Genomic DNA, 17,672 nt, shown 5'->3' on the forward strand with positions numbered 1-17,672 from the left:
CAGTGGGCGTCCATCCAAGTGAAAGTAGTTTATTATGTGAACACCTACTGCACACTTTCACTTATTACTCTAGCTTCATTTATGATGGCTGGCACCTCCCATGAGGTTCCTCTTTCCCAATGGTTGCCGTTTCTCTGGTCTCCAGTCCATATTATGCTTGAAAATCTTGCGGTGTATCTGGCTGAACGGAGGGATGACTGACCTGAAATGCCTCCAGCTGGAGCAGAGCCTCATTAATCCTGGAGATTGTGGGGTATGGGGTCATACTGACCTTATATCTAAAATAGAAAGGTGATAAGAAGTAGAAAGATGACTATGTACAATCTGGGATGCACATGAGGGATCCTGACACAGTGCAAGGAACAGACCAAGGGAACCATAACTGAAGTTTGCAATTAGGAGGTACTTATTTTTATGCGTACAGCAGACTCTTTTGCCATAGTGGTTAGTGCCAAATGACATACATAGACTGTGCATACGTGGTAGGTCCTATTATTAATTAATACGCTTCGGTTAGTGGTTTTTTTTTAACAGGGGTTATCCAGGTGCAGACAACCTTTTTAAAATAATTGCTGTATGTATGTTAATAAAAGCAGCTGTACTCACCCATTCGTTCCCACAGTCCACCAAGCCTTAGTTTACAAACTCCAACCATCTGACCGCTGCAGAGGTGATGCGCCATACTCCTGCCATCAAGGTTCCCATCATCTGGGCTGTGATGCCAGGACAATGGCATGTGACAGCTGCAGTGGTCAAGTGGTTAGCCATTTGTAAACAAAGATCGGGAGGACAACGGAAGCTGCAGCACTGGATGGCCACAGGAACGAATGGGTCAGCATGGCTGCTTTTGTTAACATTTGCAGCATTTAAATAAAAAAAATGTAAAAAAATCTGCACCTTGACAACCCCTTTTAACGTACACGGCCACAGTGTCTATTGAAAAAGCCTATGTGAAATGTATATTTAGGATGCTCCCAGTCCATAGGCCACAGGTCATATGTTAAAAAAATATATTTATATTTATTTGCTGTAGTATTCTTCACCTTTTAGGCACTTTCTGGGTTACTTGGACCACTTTTGATACATTAGAGAACTTTTAAATATAGATAAATAAGGGTGGTTTCACACTTGTTTTGAGGATTCTACTTTCCTGCTCCATACTGGGCGCAGGAAAGGGGAATTCCAGTGGCCAAATGAGTCAGTGTCTTGATGGAACCAAACAGCGTCAGACAGACCCCATTGACTATAATTGGGTCCATCCGCTTTTCATCCAGCTGCTGAACTTAAGAAAAAGCGCTGCATTCAGCACTTCTTCCAGTTTTTTAAACCAGATCTGCACCAATACTTTCGGCCAGATGTGAGACAGGTCTATCAATAGCGGTAGATAAAGTGTATTGCTGTACTTCTATTGCCTACTGACAGGTCATCAAATGGATTAGTGAGAATCCGTTGTTCGGATCCCTACCAAATCGGCCGATTCTTAAGGCCACTGTCACTGCGGTCATGAAACAAAGCGTTGACCATAGCGGCCCAGGTTGTATTGCAGCATAGATCCCATTGAACTCAATAGGAGCTGCCCCTGCAGTACTAACCAGGGCTGCTGCGCTATGGTCAGTGTTTCTGCTTCCAGGGCTGACCGCAGTGACAGTGTCCCTAGGATCTGAGCGGGACTCCCTGCTGACCTGCTTGTCATCATTCGAAAAAATTAAGGAAGGCTGTTGGTGACTGACATTTTTATCTTGTGCTGTTGACCATCATGGTAATATATTTTCAGAGATTTTGTAATAAAGGTTTATAATTTTAAATATATTCTTTTGCAGTTGAGTTGGCTCTTTAGAGTTTTTTTTTCTGTGTGAATTAAAGGGGTTGTCCCGAGGCAGCAAGTGGGTCTGTACACTTCTGCATGGCCATAATAATGCACTTTGTAATGTACATTGTGCATTAATTATGAGCCATACAGAAGTTATAAAAAGTTTTATACTTACCTGCTCCGTTGCTGGCGTCCTCGTCTCCATGGTGCCGACTAATTTTCGCCCTCCGATGGCCAAATTAGCCGCGCTTGCGCAGTCCGGGTCTTCTGCAGTCTTCTATGGGGCTCCGTGTAGCTCCGTGTAGCTCCGCCCCGTCACGTGCCGATTCCAGCCAATCAGGAGGCTGGAATCGGCAATGGACCGCACAGAAGAGCTGCGGTCCACGGAGGAAGAGGCCATCTTCAGCGGTGAGTAGAGAAGTCACCGGAGCGCGGGGATTCAGGTAAGCGCTCCGGTGAGCTTTCTTTACCTCCCTGCATCGGGGTTGTCTCGCGCCGAACGGGGGGGGGGTTGAAAAAAAAAAAAAACCCGTTTCGGCGCGGGACAACCCCTTTAAGTCCAAGATTATGCTGTTGGTCAGTAGGCATTATATATAAATTCCTGCCCCTCATCTTATTTAACCCCTTTATATTTTGGACCTTCATGCCCGGAGCAAAACTTCACCTTTTGGAATGCTATTTTAAAGGAAAATTTCCACAAAACCACAGTGAAATGTGCCACTGTGTGGAAAATTCTGAAGCAAAATCCACATTTCTGACATAATGGAAAAATAAGGTTAGCAATTATACATCAAAATCTGCATTTAGGGATGTAGAATTTGGTGTGGAATTTTCTGCAATGCAAACTCTGCTGCTTGTCGCAAAACTATTCAGCCCGTATGAAAGGTCCATAAAGATGACTATTTTTAATCTAACCTGAAATGTTGCAACAATGTTAAAATTGGAGTAGATATTTTTGTAGTTTTTTTTGTGGGGAGGCGGGGAAAAAAATAAATATTTTTTCTCCTTACTGATTTTTCTGTGCTACGTTTTTAAGGTGGGTATTTCAATTAATCACTCCAAAAACTAATCCCCTCATTCTCCCATATAGAACATCACACAACTGTAACATTATATAATGTAGGATGTTGCAATAGTGGTGAAAACAAAAACCCTGTTTTAGCTATGAATATATTTCCTCTCTTAGCTTTAGCCACAGCCTCTGAATGATAGTCATCCAAGTACAAAACTTTTTATTTTAAGTAAAGGCGCAAAAGCAGATGGACTCGGGGTAGAACAGAATAAAATTAGTGGATGGGGGTAATCTATATATATAAAGCTGAAAGCCCTCACTCACTGACTGAGTGACTGACTCGCCAAAAGTTCTCCAACTTCCCAATATCGTAGAAACATGAATTTTGGCACAAGCATAGATTATCTCCAAAATAGGAAAAGTAATTGGGTCCCAACTTGATTATTCAATTCTAGCGCAAAAGAATTGGCGTCGAAATTTAACATACATAATCTAAATCTCTCACTTCCCAATGTCATAGAAACCTAAAACTTGGCACGGGCATTGATTATGTCATAAATAGGAAAAGCTAATGGGTCCCAACTTGATTGTTCAATTCTATGCGCAAAAGAATTAGCGTCCAAATTTTACGTACGGAATCTAATTTTCTCACTTTCTGGTGTCATAGAAACGTGAAATTTGGCACGAGTATTGATTATGTTATAAATAGGAAAAGTTCATAGGTCCCAACTCCATTATTCAATTCTATGCGCAAAAGAATTAGCGTCCAAATTTTACGTGCGGAATGTAATTTTTTCACTTTCCGGTGTCATAGAAACGGAAAATTTGGCACGAGCATTGATTATGTCATAAATAGGAAAAGCTAATGGGTCCCAACTCGATCATTCAATTCTATGCGCAAAAGAATTAGCGTCCAAATTTTACGTGCGGAAAGTAATTTTCTCACTTTCCGGTGTCATAGAAACGGGAAATTTGGCACGAGCATTGATTATGTCATAAATAGGAAAAGCTAATGGGTCCCAACTCCATTATTCAATTCTATGCGCAAAAGAATTAGCGTCCAAATTTTACGTGCGGAAAGTAATTTTCTCACTTTCCGGTGTCATAGAAACGGAAAATTTGGCACGAGCATTGATTGTCATAAATAGGAAAAGCTAATGGGTCCCAACTTGATCATTCAATTCTATGCGCAAAAGAATTAGCGTCCAAATATTACGTACGGAAAGTAATTTTCTCACTTTCCCGTGTCATAGAAACGGGAAATTTGGCACGAGCATTGATTATGTCATAAACAGGAAAAGCTAATGGGTCCCAACTCCATTATTCAATTCTATGCGCAAAAGCATTAGCGTCCAAATTTTACGTACATAATCCAAATCTCTCACTTCCCAATGTCATAGAAACATGAAATTTGGCACAAGCATTGATTGTGTCATAAATATGAAAAGTTAATAGGTCCCAACTCGATTATTCAATTCTAAGCGCAAAAGAATTAGTGTCCAAATTTTATGTACGTAATCTAATTCTCTCACTTCCTGATGTCATTTTATATGAAGGAAACGTCGCATGGTTACCTCCACGTGGTGTTTCCTGGGTAACGCAGAGAAATATGCAAAATGGTGAACATATGTTTTTCCTCAGTATCTCTAAAGTAACCACGACTTCATAAGATTTTCCATGTGAACACCAGATAAACACCAGTACCAAATTAACTCGGACGAAGCCGGGTATATCAGCTAGTTATGTTATATTTTGCGTAACACTGTATGTGACAGAAAATGTAATATTACATAGACACCTGTCGCTCAAGCAAAACACGTTCATGTCATGCAGGATGTGGTGTACGTGGGATTGAAGAAATGTGCATTTATTTGGGGGGGGGGGGGGGGGGAGGCTACTTTTATTTGTACTATATTTATTTTACTATGAGGCACAGGTTGGCAGGGAACACATGACCTGTTTCCTGCTGTCCCCACATACAGATCAGTGACATAATGGATAAAAGACGCCTAAGATCACTGTTGGTAGTGATCTGTAGTCTAACACATGCAGAGAGATTGCACTGTCTTTTGTGCATATGCAGAAGGAATTCTTGTGATGCCATTCTTGATGTCACAGGATTCTCTAGCAACCACCCACATGAGGAAACAGAGCTTCCACTTTCGGGTTGAACACATCCTATACTGTTAGTTTCTGTTAACACATCCCATGCTGCAGCAATCTGAGTCCCTGCAGCACAGGAGTAGTCAGCTGTCACAGTAAGGGCTCATTCACACGGGTGTATTGTCACCGCATATTACATAATCTTATTTCCCGTGCATAAAACATGGTGAATGGAGGCAATGAAAGTCAATGGACTTTCATTCTTCCAGTCACACCTGCGTGTGGGCACTGCGTATCGATACGTAGGAGAAATAAATTGAAGCATGCTCTATTACTCCACGTATCATACGCAGCCCTTGAATGGGCTACAAATGGAACGCTGTACATCCGCATCCATGAAAAAATAAAATAATCACACTGTGCATGCCCGTGACATCAGATTCCCAGCTTGCGCAGTACCAATCACAGGCTGTATGTGGTCTCTGCCAGCAGAGCGTATGAGCTGTAATGCGTACAATGCTGCAGGAGCCCCGCAGCGTTGTATGCATTCGCCTATGTAAATGAGTTCTAAGTAACATTGGGACCTGTTTCATGTCCTGATGTTACTCACTGTAACAGCTAATCACTCCTGTGCTGCAGGGACCCACCGATTGTGGCATTCCGGCAGCATCGGATGTGTTGACAGAAACTAACAGCTTCTAAACTAAAGTCTTTGTGTCAGTACTGGACCAAAGATGGTTACTTACAGCCATAACTGGAACTTACTGAAGCTGGAAGCCAGCTGTGGCCAAGGAAAGAAGAACCAAACTATATGGCAGCTTTGCAATCTGACACTCCAAGCTACCGAAAATTCACGTGAGGTGGTTGGAAGGTGTTTAAGAGGCTGACCCACAAATGTTTACCTCCTATGCACAGGGAAGGTAAATGTATGAGCCCTGGGATTCCCACTGATCACGAGAACAGTGGTATCAAGTCCTCCATTTGAATGGATTTGGGTCCCTAGGGCTCATTATAAATGATGGTAGGCGTCACAGTGATCATACACCTATCATCTATCCTGCACATAGGTGATAAATGTTTGTTGGCCAATGCCTATAAAAGGCACAATAGCCTGTTTTTCCCATCCAGAGATGACTTAACAGTAGAAAGGAATATCAGCCAGATGGTACTTTAATAGAATGTGGAACTGCAAGGGTCCTTAGTAGAACAGGCAAGAAAAGCATCTGACATACTATATGTACATTGTCTCACCTGTCAGCATTGGCTACTTGAGGAACTAGACACAGATCAGCCATTGTTACCTGCAAACAAGGAGAAAAACTGATGAGTGGGTTCCCTGTGGGGACACTGACTAGGGAAAGACTGAGGAGATAGGTTTACCTTTTCTAAGGTTCCACAAGTAAGGGTACTTTTACAAATAGCGATAATCGTTCGCCCGAGCAACAGATGTCACGTTTTTCTTGTTTGCTCGGGCAGTCAGTTTAAAACACACAATGTTTTTTTACAGGTTCGTTCAGTGCACTGTACCAGTGTATAAGAATTACTGAACGATCGTGTTTAACCCATTCCAGCTCCAGGACGTAAGGGTACGTCCTGGCAAGCGGGGTACTTCCTGCAACTGGACGTGCCCTTACATCATGTGGAGAGGGCGAGATCAGAAGAGATCTCGCGCTATCCAGCAGCGGGAGCCGTCTGTCACCGATAGCCAGCCTCCTGCTGCTACAGTGGGGGTGCATTGGAGCAGCGACTCCCGCTGTTAACCCCTTCCTATGTAGATCGCGGCATGGGAAGGATTCACATAGGGAGCGCACTACCTCTGTGATGTCATCAAGCTCTCGCGATGTAATTGCAGGTAGCCGGCTGGTTGCCATGGTAACAGGACGCCACCTACAGGCATCCTGTATTACCACTGCCTATGATCGCTGTAATAAGCGATAAGGTATTGCAGGAGAGAAGTCCTGCAATGCCTTATCATAGTGATCATCGGTGCTATGGTGTAAGTCCCCCAGAGGGACACACGTAGTGTAAAAAAAAAAAAGTTAAAAAAACTGTGCTTTTTCTCATTAGCATAAAAGAAATAAAAAAAAAAACAAAAAAAACCCACACATATTTGGTATCATCGTGTACAATAAGTTGAACATTCTTTTTATCCTACACGGCAAAAAGCGTAAAAAAAAACCTGAGGCAAAATGCTAATTTTTAGCATTTTGCCTCCCAAAAAAAAGCAATAGAAGTGATCAAAAAAAGCCGTATGTATCCCAAAATGGTACCAATACAAACTATAGCTCGTCTCGCAAAAAATACACCCACACAGAGCTCCGTCCATGGAAATTAAAAAAGTTATAGGACTTTGGATGCAGCGATTCACAAAAAAAAAAAAATCCAAAAAAAGGGTTTTTATTGCAGAAAACTGGAAAAACCTAAAGAAAAATAAGAATTTTGGTATCTTTGTAATGGTGCCGACTCGCAGAAAAAAATTTGGCAGTTATGCTACATAATTAACGCTTTAAAAAAAAAAAAAAATCTATGGCAGAATTCATGATGTGTTTTCTCTCCCTGCGATTATAAAAAAAAAATTTAGTTTTACTATATAGTCTATGTACCCAAAAATGGCACCAATAAAAACTACAGTTTGCCATGCAAAAAACAAGCCTTCATACGGCTGCGTCAAAGGAAAAGTAAAGCAATGGCTTTTGAAAAATGAAGATAAAAATCTGACAAAACCGTTGCGTCCTTAATAGAGATGAGCGAACGTACTCGGATAAGCACTACTCGTCCAAGTAATGTGCCTTATCCGAGTACCGCTGTACTCGTGCAGAAAGATTCGGGGCGCTCCGCTGCTGACAGGTGAGTCGCAGCGGGGAGCGGGGCAGAGCGGCCGGGAGAGAAGGAGAGAAAGATCTCCCCTCCGTTCCTCCCCGCTCTCCCCTGCAGCTCCCCGCTCCGTAGCGCGTCCCGAATCTTTCTGCACGAGTACAGCGGTACTCGGATAAGGCACATTACTCGGACGAGTAGTGCCTATCCGAGTACGTTCGCTCATCTCTAGTCCTTAAACCTAAAATAGGCCATGTCCTTAAGGGGTTAAACCGAATAGGCAAATGATAATTTTCATGCTTGCAGGGAATGAACGCTAAGCAAATCATTGTTCAACTATTGGCCGTGTTTAGACTGAACAATTATCGTTAAATAAAATTGCTGGATCGCTCAAATTTGAACGATATTGGTTCTGTGTAAATGAATCTTATACATCCCGCAATGGTCACCCAAACCCACCCAGCCCGTGTTGTACCTCATCACCCACGCAGTATTTTCCGGAAGTCTCCTGCAGCGACATCTCCAGAGCTACAAGAGGAAGAAAAGCAGTTACTGGAGGCTGTTCAACATGCAGCTGGAGAAACTGGTGTAGTGCTTCCACTGTTAGCCTAAGGCTGCATTCACACGAACGTATATCGGCTCGGTTTTTTTTTTGCAATGGGGGAGAGGCGGGACAGGGCGGGGCTAATTCTCGGAACTTGGCCCCGTCCCGCCTCCTTTCATTGCAAATAGTGCAGAGGGGTGGAGAGGGGGCAGGAGCTCAGTTCCTGCTCCTGGCTCTTCCAACCTCCCCCCTGTAGATGAGGACGACGTATATTGGCTCGGCGTGAAAACCGAGCCGATATACGTTCGTGTCAATCCACGCTAAGGGTGCATTCAGACGATCGTATATCGGCTGGGTTTTTACATCCAGCCGATATACGGCATCCCTCTGGAAGAGCCAGGAGCAGTGCACTGAGCTCCCGCCTCCTCTCCACCCCCTCTCCGCCCCTCGTCACTATTTGCAATGGGAGGGGGTGGGGCGGAGCCAAGTTTCTGGACGTAGCTCTGCCCCTGTTCCGCCCCCTCTCATTGCAAATAGTGGCGAGGGGAGGAGAGGAGACGGAAGCTCCGTGCACTGCTCCCCGCTCTTCCAGCTTCCTCCCCCTGCAGAGAGGGACGCCGTATAACGGCTGGGCGTGAATACTCGGCCGATATACGGTCATGTGAATGCACCCTAAGGCCCTTTTACATGGAACAATTGTTCCAAAAATGATTCAAACAAGCGAAAATGAACTTTAACCATTCAGTGTAAACACTGCCAACAAGTGAACAATAAATTGTTCAATTTTCGCTTATTTTACGCAGGCAAAAAAAACCTAATTGTCTGCTCGTTCACTTATTCAGTTTAAATACTAATTGGTCATTCTCATTCATTTCTACAGTGAACATCTTCTCATTTGACCGAGCCAACGATGTATCTGCCTGTATAAACAGCTGCCCAACCAAACTGATATTCGCTCTTCCAAACAATAATAGTTTGGTGTAAACGAATCTTTAGTGAATTGCACTGTAAGCAGTTTCCTCATATCCCTCATCACACTTTCTTATTACATATCTGTGAGGAGTCACACTTTGTCCTTAATAAGCAACAGGCTGCTGATGGAACCTGCATAGTAGAACTGGTTTCAGAAGGTGCATGTTATGTATTATGGCCACAACACAGAAATCCCCAGTGTTTTATTGGGGAGCTCCACCTAGGACCCTACAAGTGGGGGGGGTGCATCCAGGTTTTGTGTCCACATAACAGTCTGTATCTGGTCCAAAGGGCTTATTTACGCAAGTGGATTTGTTCTGCGTATTACACATGCAAAACTTGCGTGCAAATTTCTGTCACACAAAAAAAAACTAAACACAGCATGTCCTACTTTGTGTGCATTGTGCATGAAAAACGGCACATATTAAACTTAATTGCCCATTGAAGTCAATGGGAGCATAGTTAGTCCTTCAATACAGAATGATTAGTTCAGTTGATCGCTGGTTCGTGCAAAACTAGATGATAATTGTTGAGTGTGAACACTGCCAGTAGCTCTAGGTCTTACCTTGGAATCCTTTCATGATGAAATACTGCGCCCACTCCAGCTTCCCATCTCCCACTTTCTGCAGCACGAACAGATTCTGGAGAGACAGACATATCAGATTAACTAAGGCTGGGCTCACATGAGTGTTTGCATATGACTCAGCGTTTTACCACTGTGTGGGCTGGCGGTGGGCAGGCTATTGCTGCGTAGGGCAGTGATTTTGCGCTGCACATGACAGCGTATCTCACACACACTGTCATGCACAGTCTGACTTATTTATTTTTTTATTGTAATGTAATTGTGTGTGTAGAGCATTTATTACGCACCCACAGAAAACAATAGAGTGTAATACGCGGTGAAATAGAACATGTTGGTTTTTTCTTGCGTATTATACGCAATTTAAAAGTAAAAGAAAAAAAAAAAAGACACTAGCGTGAGTGGGTCAATGAAAACCAATGTGCTTTCACTTACTCTGTTCACCGCGTACTACGTGCCCTAAGGGGGAAGGTGCACTGCACAGTGTATTGTGTCTCTAAGAGGAGCTTTACCTGTAGAGGTTGGATCCCAGAGGTAATGTGATCACTTAGCATCCTACATTGTGCTCTCTTGATGGGGTCTTTTGGAAGCAATGGGGGGAGTGGTCGTGTCTCCTCCAAGTATTCAATAATGGCGAGCTGCAGGGAATAAAGAGGGTGACAACTCCACATACACACAATATAATGAGAGGACAAGTAGTCAGGCAGGACAACTCTTATCTCTACACATTACTATACAGCTGCTTCACCAGGCAACTTTTACTACGTGCCTCACTTATTCACACCTAGAACTGTCACCTGTGCCAAGTGTATGATGGGTGAGATCCCATGTTTTAGCCAACAGCCCAGGACTTACAGGGGTTTGCTATAATATGGAGAAATGCTCTATAAGGGCTTCTGCACACTTGCGTTTTTCTTGCGCGTTTTTCTTCACGCGATCGTCAATGGGACTTTCTAATGTTAAAAACGCATCGCAGGTTTGTGCTTTGCAATTTTTGTGCGATGCGTTTTTAACATAAGAAAGTCCCATTGACTATCGCGTGAAAAAAACGCGCAGGGAAAATGTAAGTGGGTATATTAATCCTAAAGGGCTCCTTTCGACTGGCCAGGTAATCACACATTTTCAGTGCAATGCGAGAGTGCGAGCTCTCGCAGGAAAGTCTCACACACGTTGTTCTATGACAACCTTTCCACTAGTGATGTTTAAGGGCAAGCTGCAATGTGAGGATTAAAAATTGTTTCAGCGTTTTGCATTTTTTTGTCGCCCATACAGTGCAATGGCAAAACAGATTCTCGCAACGCAAAAGCTTGCAATTTTGCAGTGTTGCGATGCGATTTTAACATTGCGATTTTCTCGCAGCGATATCGCTATCACCAGTGGAAAGGAGCCCTAAGGGTGGATTCAGACGACCGTATATCGGCTCGGTTTTCACGCCGAGCCGATATACAGTGTCCTTGTCTGCAGGGGGGGTAGGATGGAAGAGCCAGGAGCAGGAACTGAGTTCCCGCCAACTTTCCGCCCCTTGCCACTATTTGCAATAGAAGGGGGCGAGACAGGGCGGAGCTAAGTCCCGTCACTGAGCTCCGCCCCATCCTGCCCTCCCATTGCAAATAGTGGTGAGGGGTGGGGAAGGGGCGGGAGCTCAGTTCCTGCTCCTGGCTCTTCCATCCTCCCATTCCCTGCAGACAAGGACACTGTATATCGTCTCAGCGTGAAAACCGAGCCGATATACGGTTGTCTGAATCCACCCTAAGGGTTATTCACAAAGATGCAGTCTTGCACAAATTATGGCAAAATGTGATTTGAATGCAACATTTAAACATTCCTAAAAGATATTGACTAGTGGTGGGAGGTATGATCTGGTGCCATTGTAGGGTGCCCGTGGAGACATGCCCCATCCACCTGTATACCCAATATAGTACAGTACCTGCACATGGAGCCTAGTAGTAGCAGCTGTAAGTGATTGGTACTCACCCTCCCTGATTTCATGGACACCAGTGCATACTGGTGAAACACTCACCGACTGGCTGATGGTGACCCCATCGATCCTCAGTGCTGGAACTTGTTGCATGGGATTCACACGCTTGAATTCATCTGTCAGCTGTAAGCACATGTCAATCACCATGATGGCAGCACACAGTGAACTCCCCCCTTCCTCCAAAATATACAATCTTCCCTCTGAGAATGGCTGTAAAGTAGCACTAGACCAAGGTAGGCAGCCCTGATAACCCCTTCTTCCTTCCTGGCACTCCCAAAAGCCCAGCATATATTCATACTGCCCAAACTCACCTGCTGCCCACCATCCTGGATCAGATTGATTGGGCATTGGTCAAACTGTATGCCCTTCAGAGCCAGAGCTGCGCAGGCACAAAGAGACACATCAGACTACAAGTAGAAGAATGTGGACTTATCCAGAGCAGAGTGCAGTATACTCACCGATCCTGACCCTCCATGAGCAGGAACTGCGGAAGTAGCTAAACAGGAGAGGCTGCAAGAAGAGCAGAGCGGGTCACATATGATGCCTGATGTACAGACCTCTAATATACTGTATATGTCCCGGGAGCCCAGAACCTCACCTTTTCCACAGCTGCCATCACTGCACATATGGGGGAGAAGCTCTGTGTGACCAATCTGAACACAGCGCAGGATCCTCCCCTGGCAGACTTTACACCATGTGTAGCACATTAGGGAGCGGGCTGCAATGCCAAAGTGCAAGCAGGAAGCAGCCGCTAACGGTGAAGTGATGACAGAACATTCCCTCCGCTGTGCAGTTATCTGCGGGACTACTATCCCTCCACAGTGCACAACCCTGCCACACTATTCTCTGCTTCTAGAGTGTGAAATCCCCCCAATATATAGGGGGGGCACTCTGCTAGCATTGTTGCTTATGGAGCTAGAGGTTGTGAGGGCACTATTGGCATTAGTGGTTACGGGGAGTGACTTCGCTATGGGTTCGTTTACAGCAAATTTCCAAGTTCGCTCATGCAGCCTGTTTATGCAGGCAGATACACCGTTGGCTTGTTCTAACGCAAAATCGCTTAGTCATTCACATTTGCTGTATAAGTGAATGAGATCGACTGAACGATTAAGGGGTTAAATACCAGTGACCTGTCCAAATTTTAGAAATCTGACGTGTCACTTTTACATTGCATAAGACTAGTTCCACACGGGCCAGCACGATACTGGGCTGTGAAAATCAATCTGATATTGCGCTCGCCAACGTGTGAGGTACCCGCGGATACGAAGCATCCGTGTCAAAAACGCTACCTGTTACTTCAGTATAGCTGCGATCCACAGTTGGATCGGTACGTGTTTCCCATTGTTTTCAATGGGAAACCTCACATCGCACTCGCAGGCATATCGCTCGCCGCACCGCGGGGAAAAATGTGTATGACCCCATTCAAAAGAATGGGGTTCATATTTGTGCGAGATTTTCACGGCTGTGGGAAAGCGGCCTTAGGCCTCCTTCCCACGAGCGTGACGGGGTCCGCCGCGTAATATTACGCAGTGAAGCCCGTCACGGCGCCCCCCAGAGCCCCTATACTTACCTGCGGGAGATAGCGTGAAATCGCTTCCCCGCCCACCACCGCCGCGTCACCGCCCGTCACCGCCCACCACCGCCGCGTCACCAGCCGTGTCACGTGCACGGCCGGCCGTGTCACGTGACGCGGCCGGACGCGTCATTGGCGTCATATGACGCGCGGCGGTGGGCGGGAAAGCGTTTTTTCACGCTATCTCCCGCTGGTTACAGCGGGAGATAGCGTGAACGGACGGCTTCCATTGACTGCAATGGAAGCCGTCAGTGCGTACAGCCCGTCCTCACCCGCAGAAAATAGAGCATGCTGCGGGTGAGGACGGGAGAAATCGCGGTGCGTAATTCCGCGCTGGAATTACGCATCGTGAGCATTGTGCTATTAGGTTCAATAGAACCTAATAGCTGCGGGCAACGCAGCGGATTTTCGCCGCGAATTACGCGGCGGAAATCCGTTCGTGGGAAGGAGGCCTTACTCTGTAAAGCTTTTGTATATCCAAGTAGAGGCTCTTTCACACGAGTGTATGTGTTTTTACATTCTCTTGTCGGCTCCCTAAATTCACATGAATGGACAAATTTCCATGATCCCGGCCAGAGATAATTAGTGTTTTCTCATCCATTCACATGGCCGTGAGCGACGTTTTTAGTGAAAAAAATACGTTGCACCCCGGAATGCCCTCACTCGGCATAAATAGTCGTATTGACTTCCAATGCCTAAACAGAGGCACCTGTAAGCTTTTCACATCGTTGGTCGCCGCTAAACTGCCTTCCTCTCCCTTTCTTTTTCCAACTCCCATAGGAACCGCCGCTATATATCGGTCAAAACATAGTTCCAGAACTATCTTTTTACCCGTGGTATACTCGGCGGCGCACTTTTCAGACCCGCATTTTGCATTTTTTAACGGTTCAACATTGTTACATGCTGTATATTTGCCCATGTGAACGAATGCATTGGAAACCAATGCCTCAGATGGTCGCGTATATCAGTCATCTGTTAAAAAGCGCCGAATATGCACTCATGTGAAGGAAGCCTAATTCGGACATTGTTTTTTCGCCACATATTGTACTTCAATTAGGTGGTAAAAATAGACTGATAGAATGTGTATATTTAATTGGGAAAAGGCATTTTTTCACTTTTTCAACTGCATAATGTCAAATTTGTGCAAACATACTGTACAAATTTTTGATGACATATTTATCAGTTTACTTTATTCTGGAAGCACATGTGAAAAACTTTAGTTTTTAATAGCAATTTAGGAGACTTACAAATGTAAGATTCATTATTACAATTTTAAGGAACATTTTGTTTTCCTGCACCAAGCCAAGATTGTAAAGGCTCATAGGAATCAGAGTGATAGATACCCCACAAATGACCCCATTTTAAAGAAGCATATGAAAATGAGGACTTGCACCCAAAAAGGATCCCCGTTTGTCCTGTCTTCAGAAACATACCCGTTGTGGCCCTAATATTATGTCTGTATACATAACGGGGCCCAAACCGAAAAGAACAGCCAGTGGCTTTCAGAACAGACATTTATTTTAAAGGTCTTTTAGGCCCCATTGCCCATTTGTAGAGCCCTTGAGTGGCGAAAATGATAGAGAAACCCCACAAATGACCCCATTTTTAAAACTAGACCCCTTAACTAATTCATCTAGGAGTGTACTGCGTATTTTGACCCCACAGTTTTTGAATGAATTTAAACAAAGCAAAAGAAGAAAAAAATACGATATTCATTTTTTTTTTTGCAATTGTGCCATTTTAAAAACTTTTTTGTATAGCATATTTTATATATATATATATATATATATATATATATATGAATGAATGAAGACTTGCACCCCAAAATGGATCCCCCTGTTTGTTCTGTGTTCAGAAACATGCCCATTGTGGCCCTAATCTGCACACATGGCTAGGCCTGCAATGGAGGCAACACCCTCTGGCTTTCAGGGCACAACGAAATCCACTGGATATCAGCAATCACGTGACCGGGGACCGCTCAGTGGGGTCTCTGGTCACTGATCCAGGCTCTCGGTTATTCTTAGTAGCTAGTAACCTCCAGTAGCCAATAGCTGGGAGCTATCACACTCCCCAACCCCATAGCTTCATTCTACAATGGCGACGTGTTTTCACGGGCTGTAAAAGATAAAGCCAAGACACCCAAGACGTGAAAACATGTATGGGTGGTCACTAAGGGGTTAAACCGAAAGATTAGTGAATTAAGCCCATGATTTTTTTTGTATGTCCGTATAAAATAAATGCTAAACAAAAAGTGAACGATTTATCTTCGACCATTGGCTACGTTTATGCGGAGCGATTATCGTTCATTTTCGCTTGTTTGAACGATGGTCGTTCTGTGTAAAAGGGCCTTAACAGTAGTGGGTTTGGGGGGAGCGGGTCTCCACTGGTAAGGCTTCAGTCTATTACACCGTGCGACAAATGTTTAAAAAATTTTCATAACCGAAAGTAATTAATGTGTTTCTGTAAAATTAGCACGTCTCACTTTCAAGTTATTTAACCACTTAGTGACTACGTTGTTTTTTTTTCCGTTTAAAAAAAACGGAACCCCTTTATTTATCCATCGACGTCGCTGTATGAGGGCTTGTTTTCTGCGGGACGAGTTATATTTTTTAATGGTGCTATTTAATGTACTATATAATGTACAGGTAGTCCCCGACTTGCGAACAGGTTCCGTTCCGGGAGCCCGTTCGCAAGTCCGTTTTGTTCGCAAGTCGAACAAGTAGTAGTATGGAGCGGGATCGCGGGTGGATCCCGCTCCATACAACGTCGGGTGCCGGCTGTTCTTACAGCGGGCACCCAGCGGCAGCAGTTCCGACGAGCTGCGCCGCTTGTCGGAACTGTTAACACTTTAAATACTGCTCTGACAGCGGTATTTAAAGTGTTAACAGTTCTGACGAGCGGCGCGGCTCGTCAGAACTGCTGCCGCCGGGTGCCCGCTGTAAGAAACAGCCTGCACCTGACGTATAGGGGGCCCGTACAGCGTCCCACGATGAGATCGCGGGACGCTTTGTGGTTGCTAGGCAGCCGGGGACCTCCTGAAAGGCCCCAGGGCTGCCTATGCAGAGTGCCCATCAAGCGCACGGCTTGCTAGGCGCTCTGCATAGACAGCCCTAGTGCCCTTCAGGAGGCCCCCGGCTGCCCAGCAACCGCGATGTGACCGGACAGGCTTCTATCAGGCTTGATAGAAGCCTGTCCGGTCCCTGCACAGTATGATGTAATGCCATAGCATTACATCATACTGTGCTGTACAGATAGTTCGTATCTTGCGAAATTCGTAAGTCGAATGTTCGCAAGTCGGGGACTATCTGTACTGAAAAACTTTTAAAAAGTACTAAGTGGAGTAAAAGGGAAAAAAAAAAGGAAATTCCGCCATCTTTTGGTGCGTCTCGTTTCTACAGCGCACAAACTGCAACAAAAACGATGTGATAACTTTATTCTAGGGGTCAGTACGATACCAAACTTATGGCGTTCTTTTTTTTGCTGTACTACTTGTATTTTTTTTCAAAGACGTTTACATTTTTTTTTTTAATTTTCTGCCGCCATCTTCTGCGCACAATAACTTTTTAATTTTTCCGTCCACATAGTTGTGCAAGGGCTCCTTTCACGTGGAAACATACCCTATATGTTACATAAACCTACCCTTATAGTGTTCAGTCAGCACACTGTGTGTAACAGCGACTTTGGAAGAGTTGCGCAATCACTTTTGTTATTCTTTTTATTAAGCAAAGTTAATGGCGAGCCGACAGGATTAATAGTATAGGCAGATTTCCAAAAAATATAACGGCAATTGGATAACATTATTCCCCATAATTAGAAAACCTTACGTGGCAGAAATAAACAGATATCATATGTGAATTCAGCGCACTGAAGTTACTGTAGGCCGCCTATCTGCTTATCTGTTACTAAAATTGTGTTGCCCAGTGTTATTGACTCATCTTCATTTGGGAGGATCTGAAGTCTTCCTGACCTGCACTACTATTCCTAGTCTGCTTCTGTTGGATATGGAGGAAGGGCAAAGTACCTCACACCTGCAATAGAAGGGTCTCTGCCTCAGCACTACAAGTCCCAGCATGACTGTCCCTATCAGTAACTCCTCCTAGCTCTTATCATGGGTGACTACCCACTGAGCAATGAAACGGCGAATCACGTGTTCCACCAACCTTTCCCACCGTCGCCATCTTGCCTTACACTAGAGGCGCTGCTCCGCCCTTATAGTGGTTGGCGGCGGCGGCCATGTTTCCGGAGCCCAAGCCACGACCGTGTAGAGTTTGGACGTCGTAGGCGGC

General features: G+C 44.7%; 1 protein-coding gene across 2 annotated transcripts; it reads right to left on the reverse strand.

Annotated features, from left to right (window-relative positions):
* Positions 1-13: 13 nt before the first annotated feature.
* Positions 14-17,611, reverse strand: GSTZ1 (glutathione S-transferase zeta 1). 2 transcript variants are annotated; one of them, XM_066607640.1, is made up of 9 exons: positions 17,547-17,611; positions 12,272-12,323; positions 12,125-12,192; positions 11,856-11,936; positions 10,348-10,473; positions 9,821-9,896; positions 8,215-8,267; positions 6,177-6,226; positions 14-278 (listed from the first exon to the last, which is right to left on the reverse strand). In XM_066607640.1, the coding sequence occupies exons 1-9, from the start codon at positions 17,562-17,564 to the stop codon at positions 152-154; spliced, it is 651 nt and encodes a 216-aa protein (XP_066463737.1). In that variant the 5' UTR covers positions 17,565-17,611; the 3' UTR covers positions 14-151. The 2 variants fall into 2 exon arrangements, with proteins under 2 accessions (XP_066463737.1, XP_066463736.1); XM_066607639.1 differs by lacking the exon at positions 17,547-17,611 and adding an exon at positions 12,412-12,549.
* Positions 17,612-17,672: the final 61 nt, after the last annotated feature.

This window comes from Eleutherodactylus coqui, chromosome 6 (genome assembly GCF_035609145.1).
Source record: "Eleutherodactylus coqui strain aEleCoq1 chromosome 6, aEleCoq1.hap1, whole genome shotgun sequence".
NCBI lineage: Eukaryota > Metazoa > Chordata > Amphibia > Anura > Eleutherodactylidae > Eleutherodactylus > Eleutherodactylus coqui.

Bases quoted from the DNA above. Each gene is read 5' to 3' on its own strand.
- GSTZ1 (XM_066607640.1), bottom strand. The intron at 9,897-10,347 runs GTAAAGCTCCTC...CTGTCTCTCCAG, and splicing joins CTGGGATCCAACCTCTACAG to AATCTGTTCGTGCTGCAGAA. The intron at 279-6,176 runs GTGAGACAATGT...TTTCTATTTTAG, and splicing joins CAAGTAGCCAATGCTGACAG to ATATAAGGTCAGTATGACCC.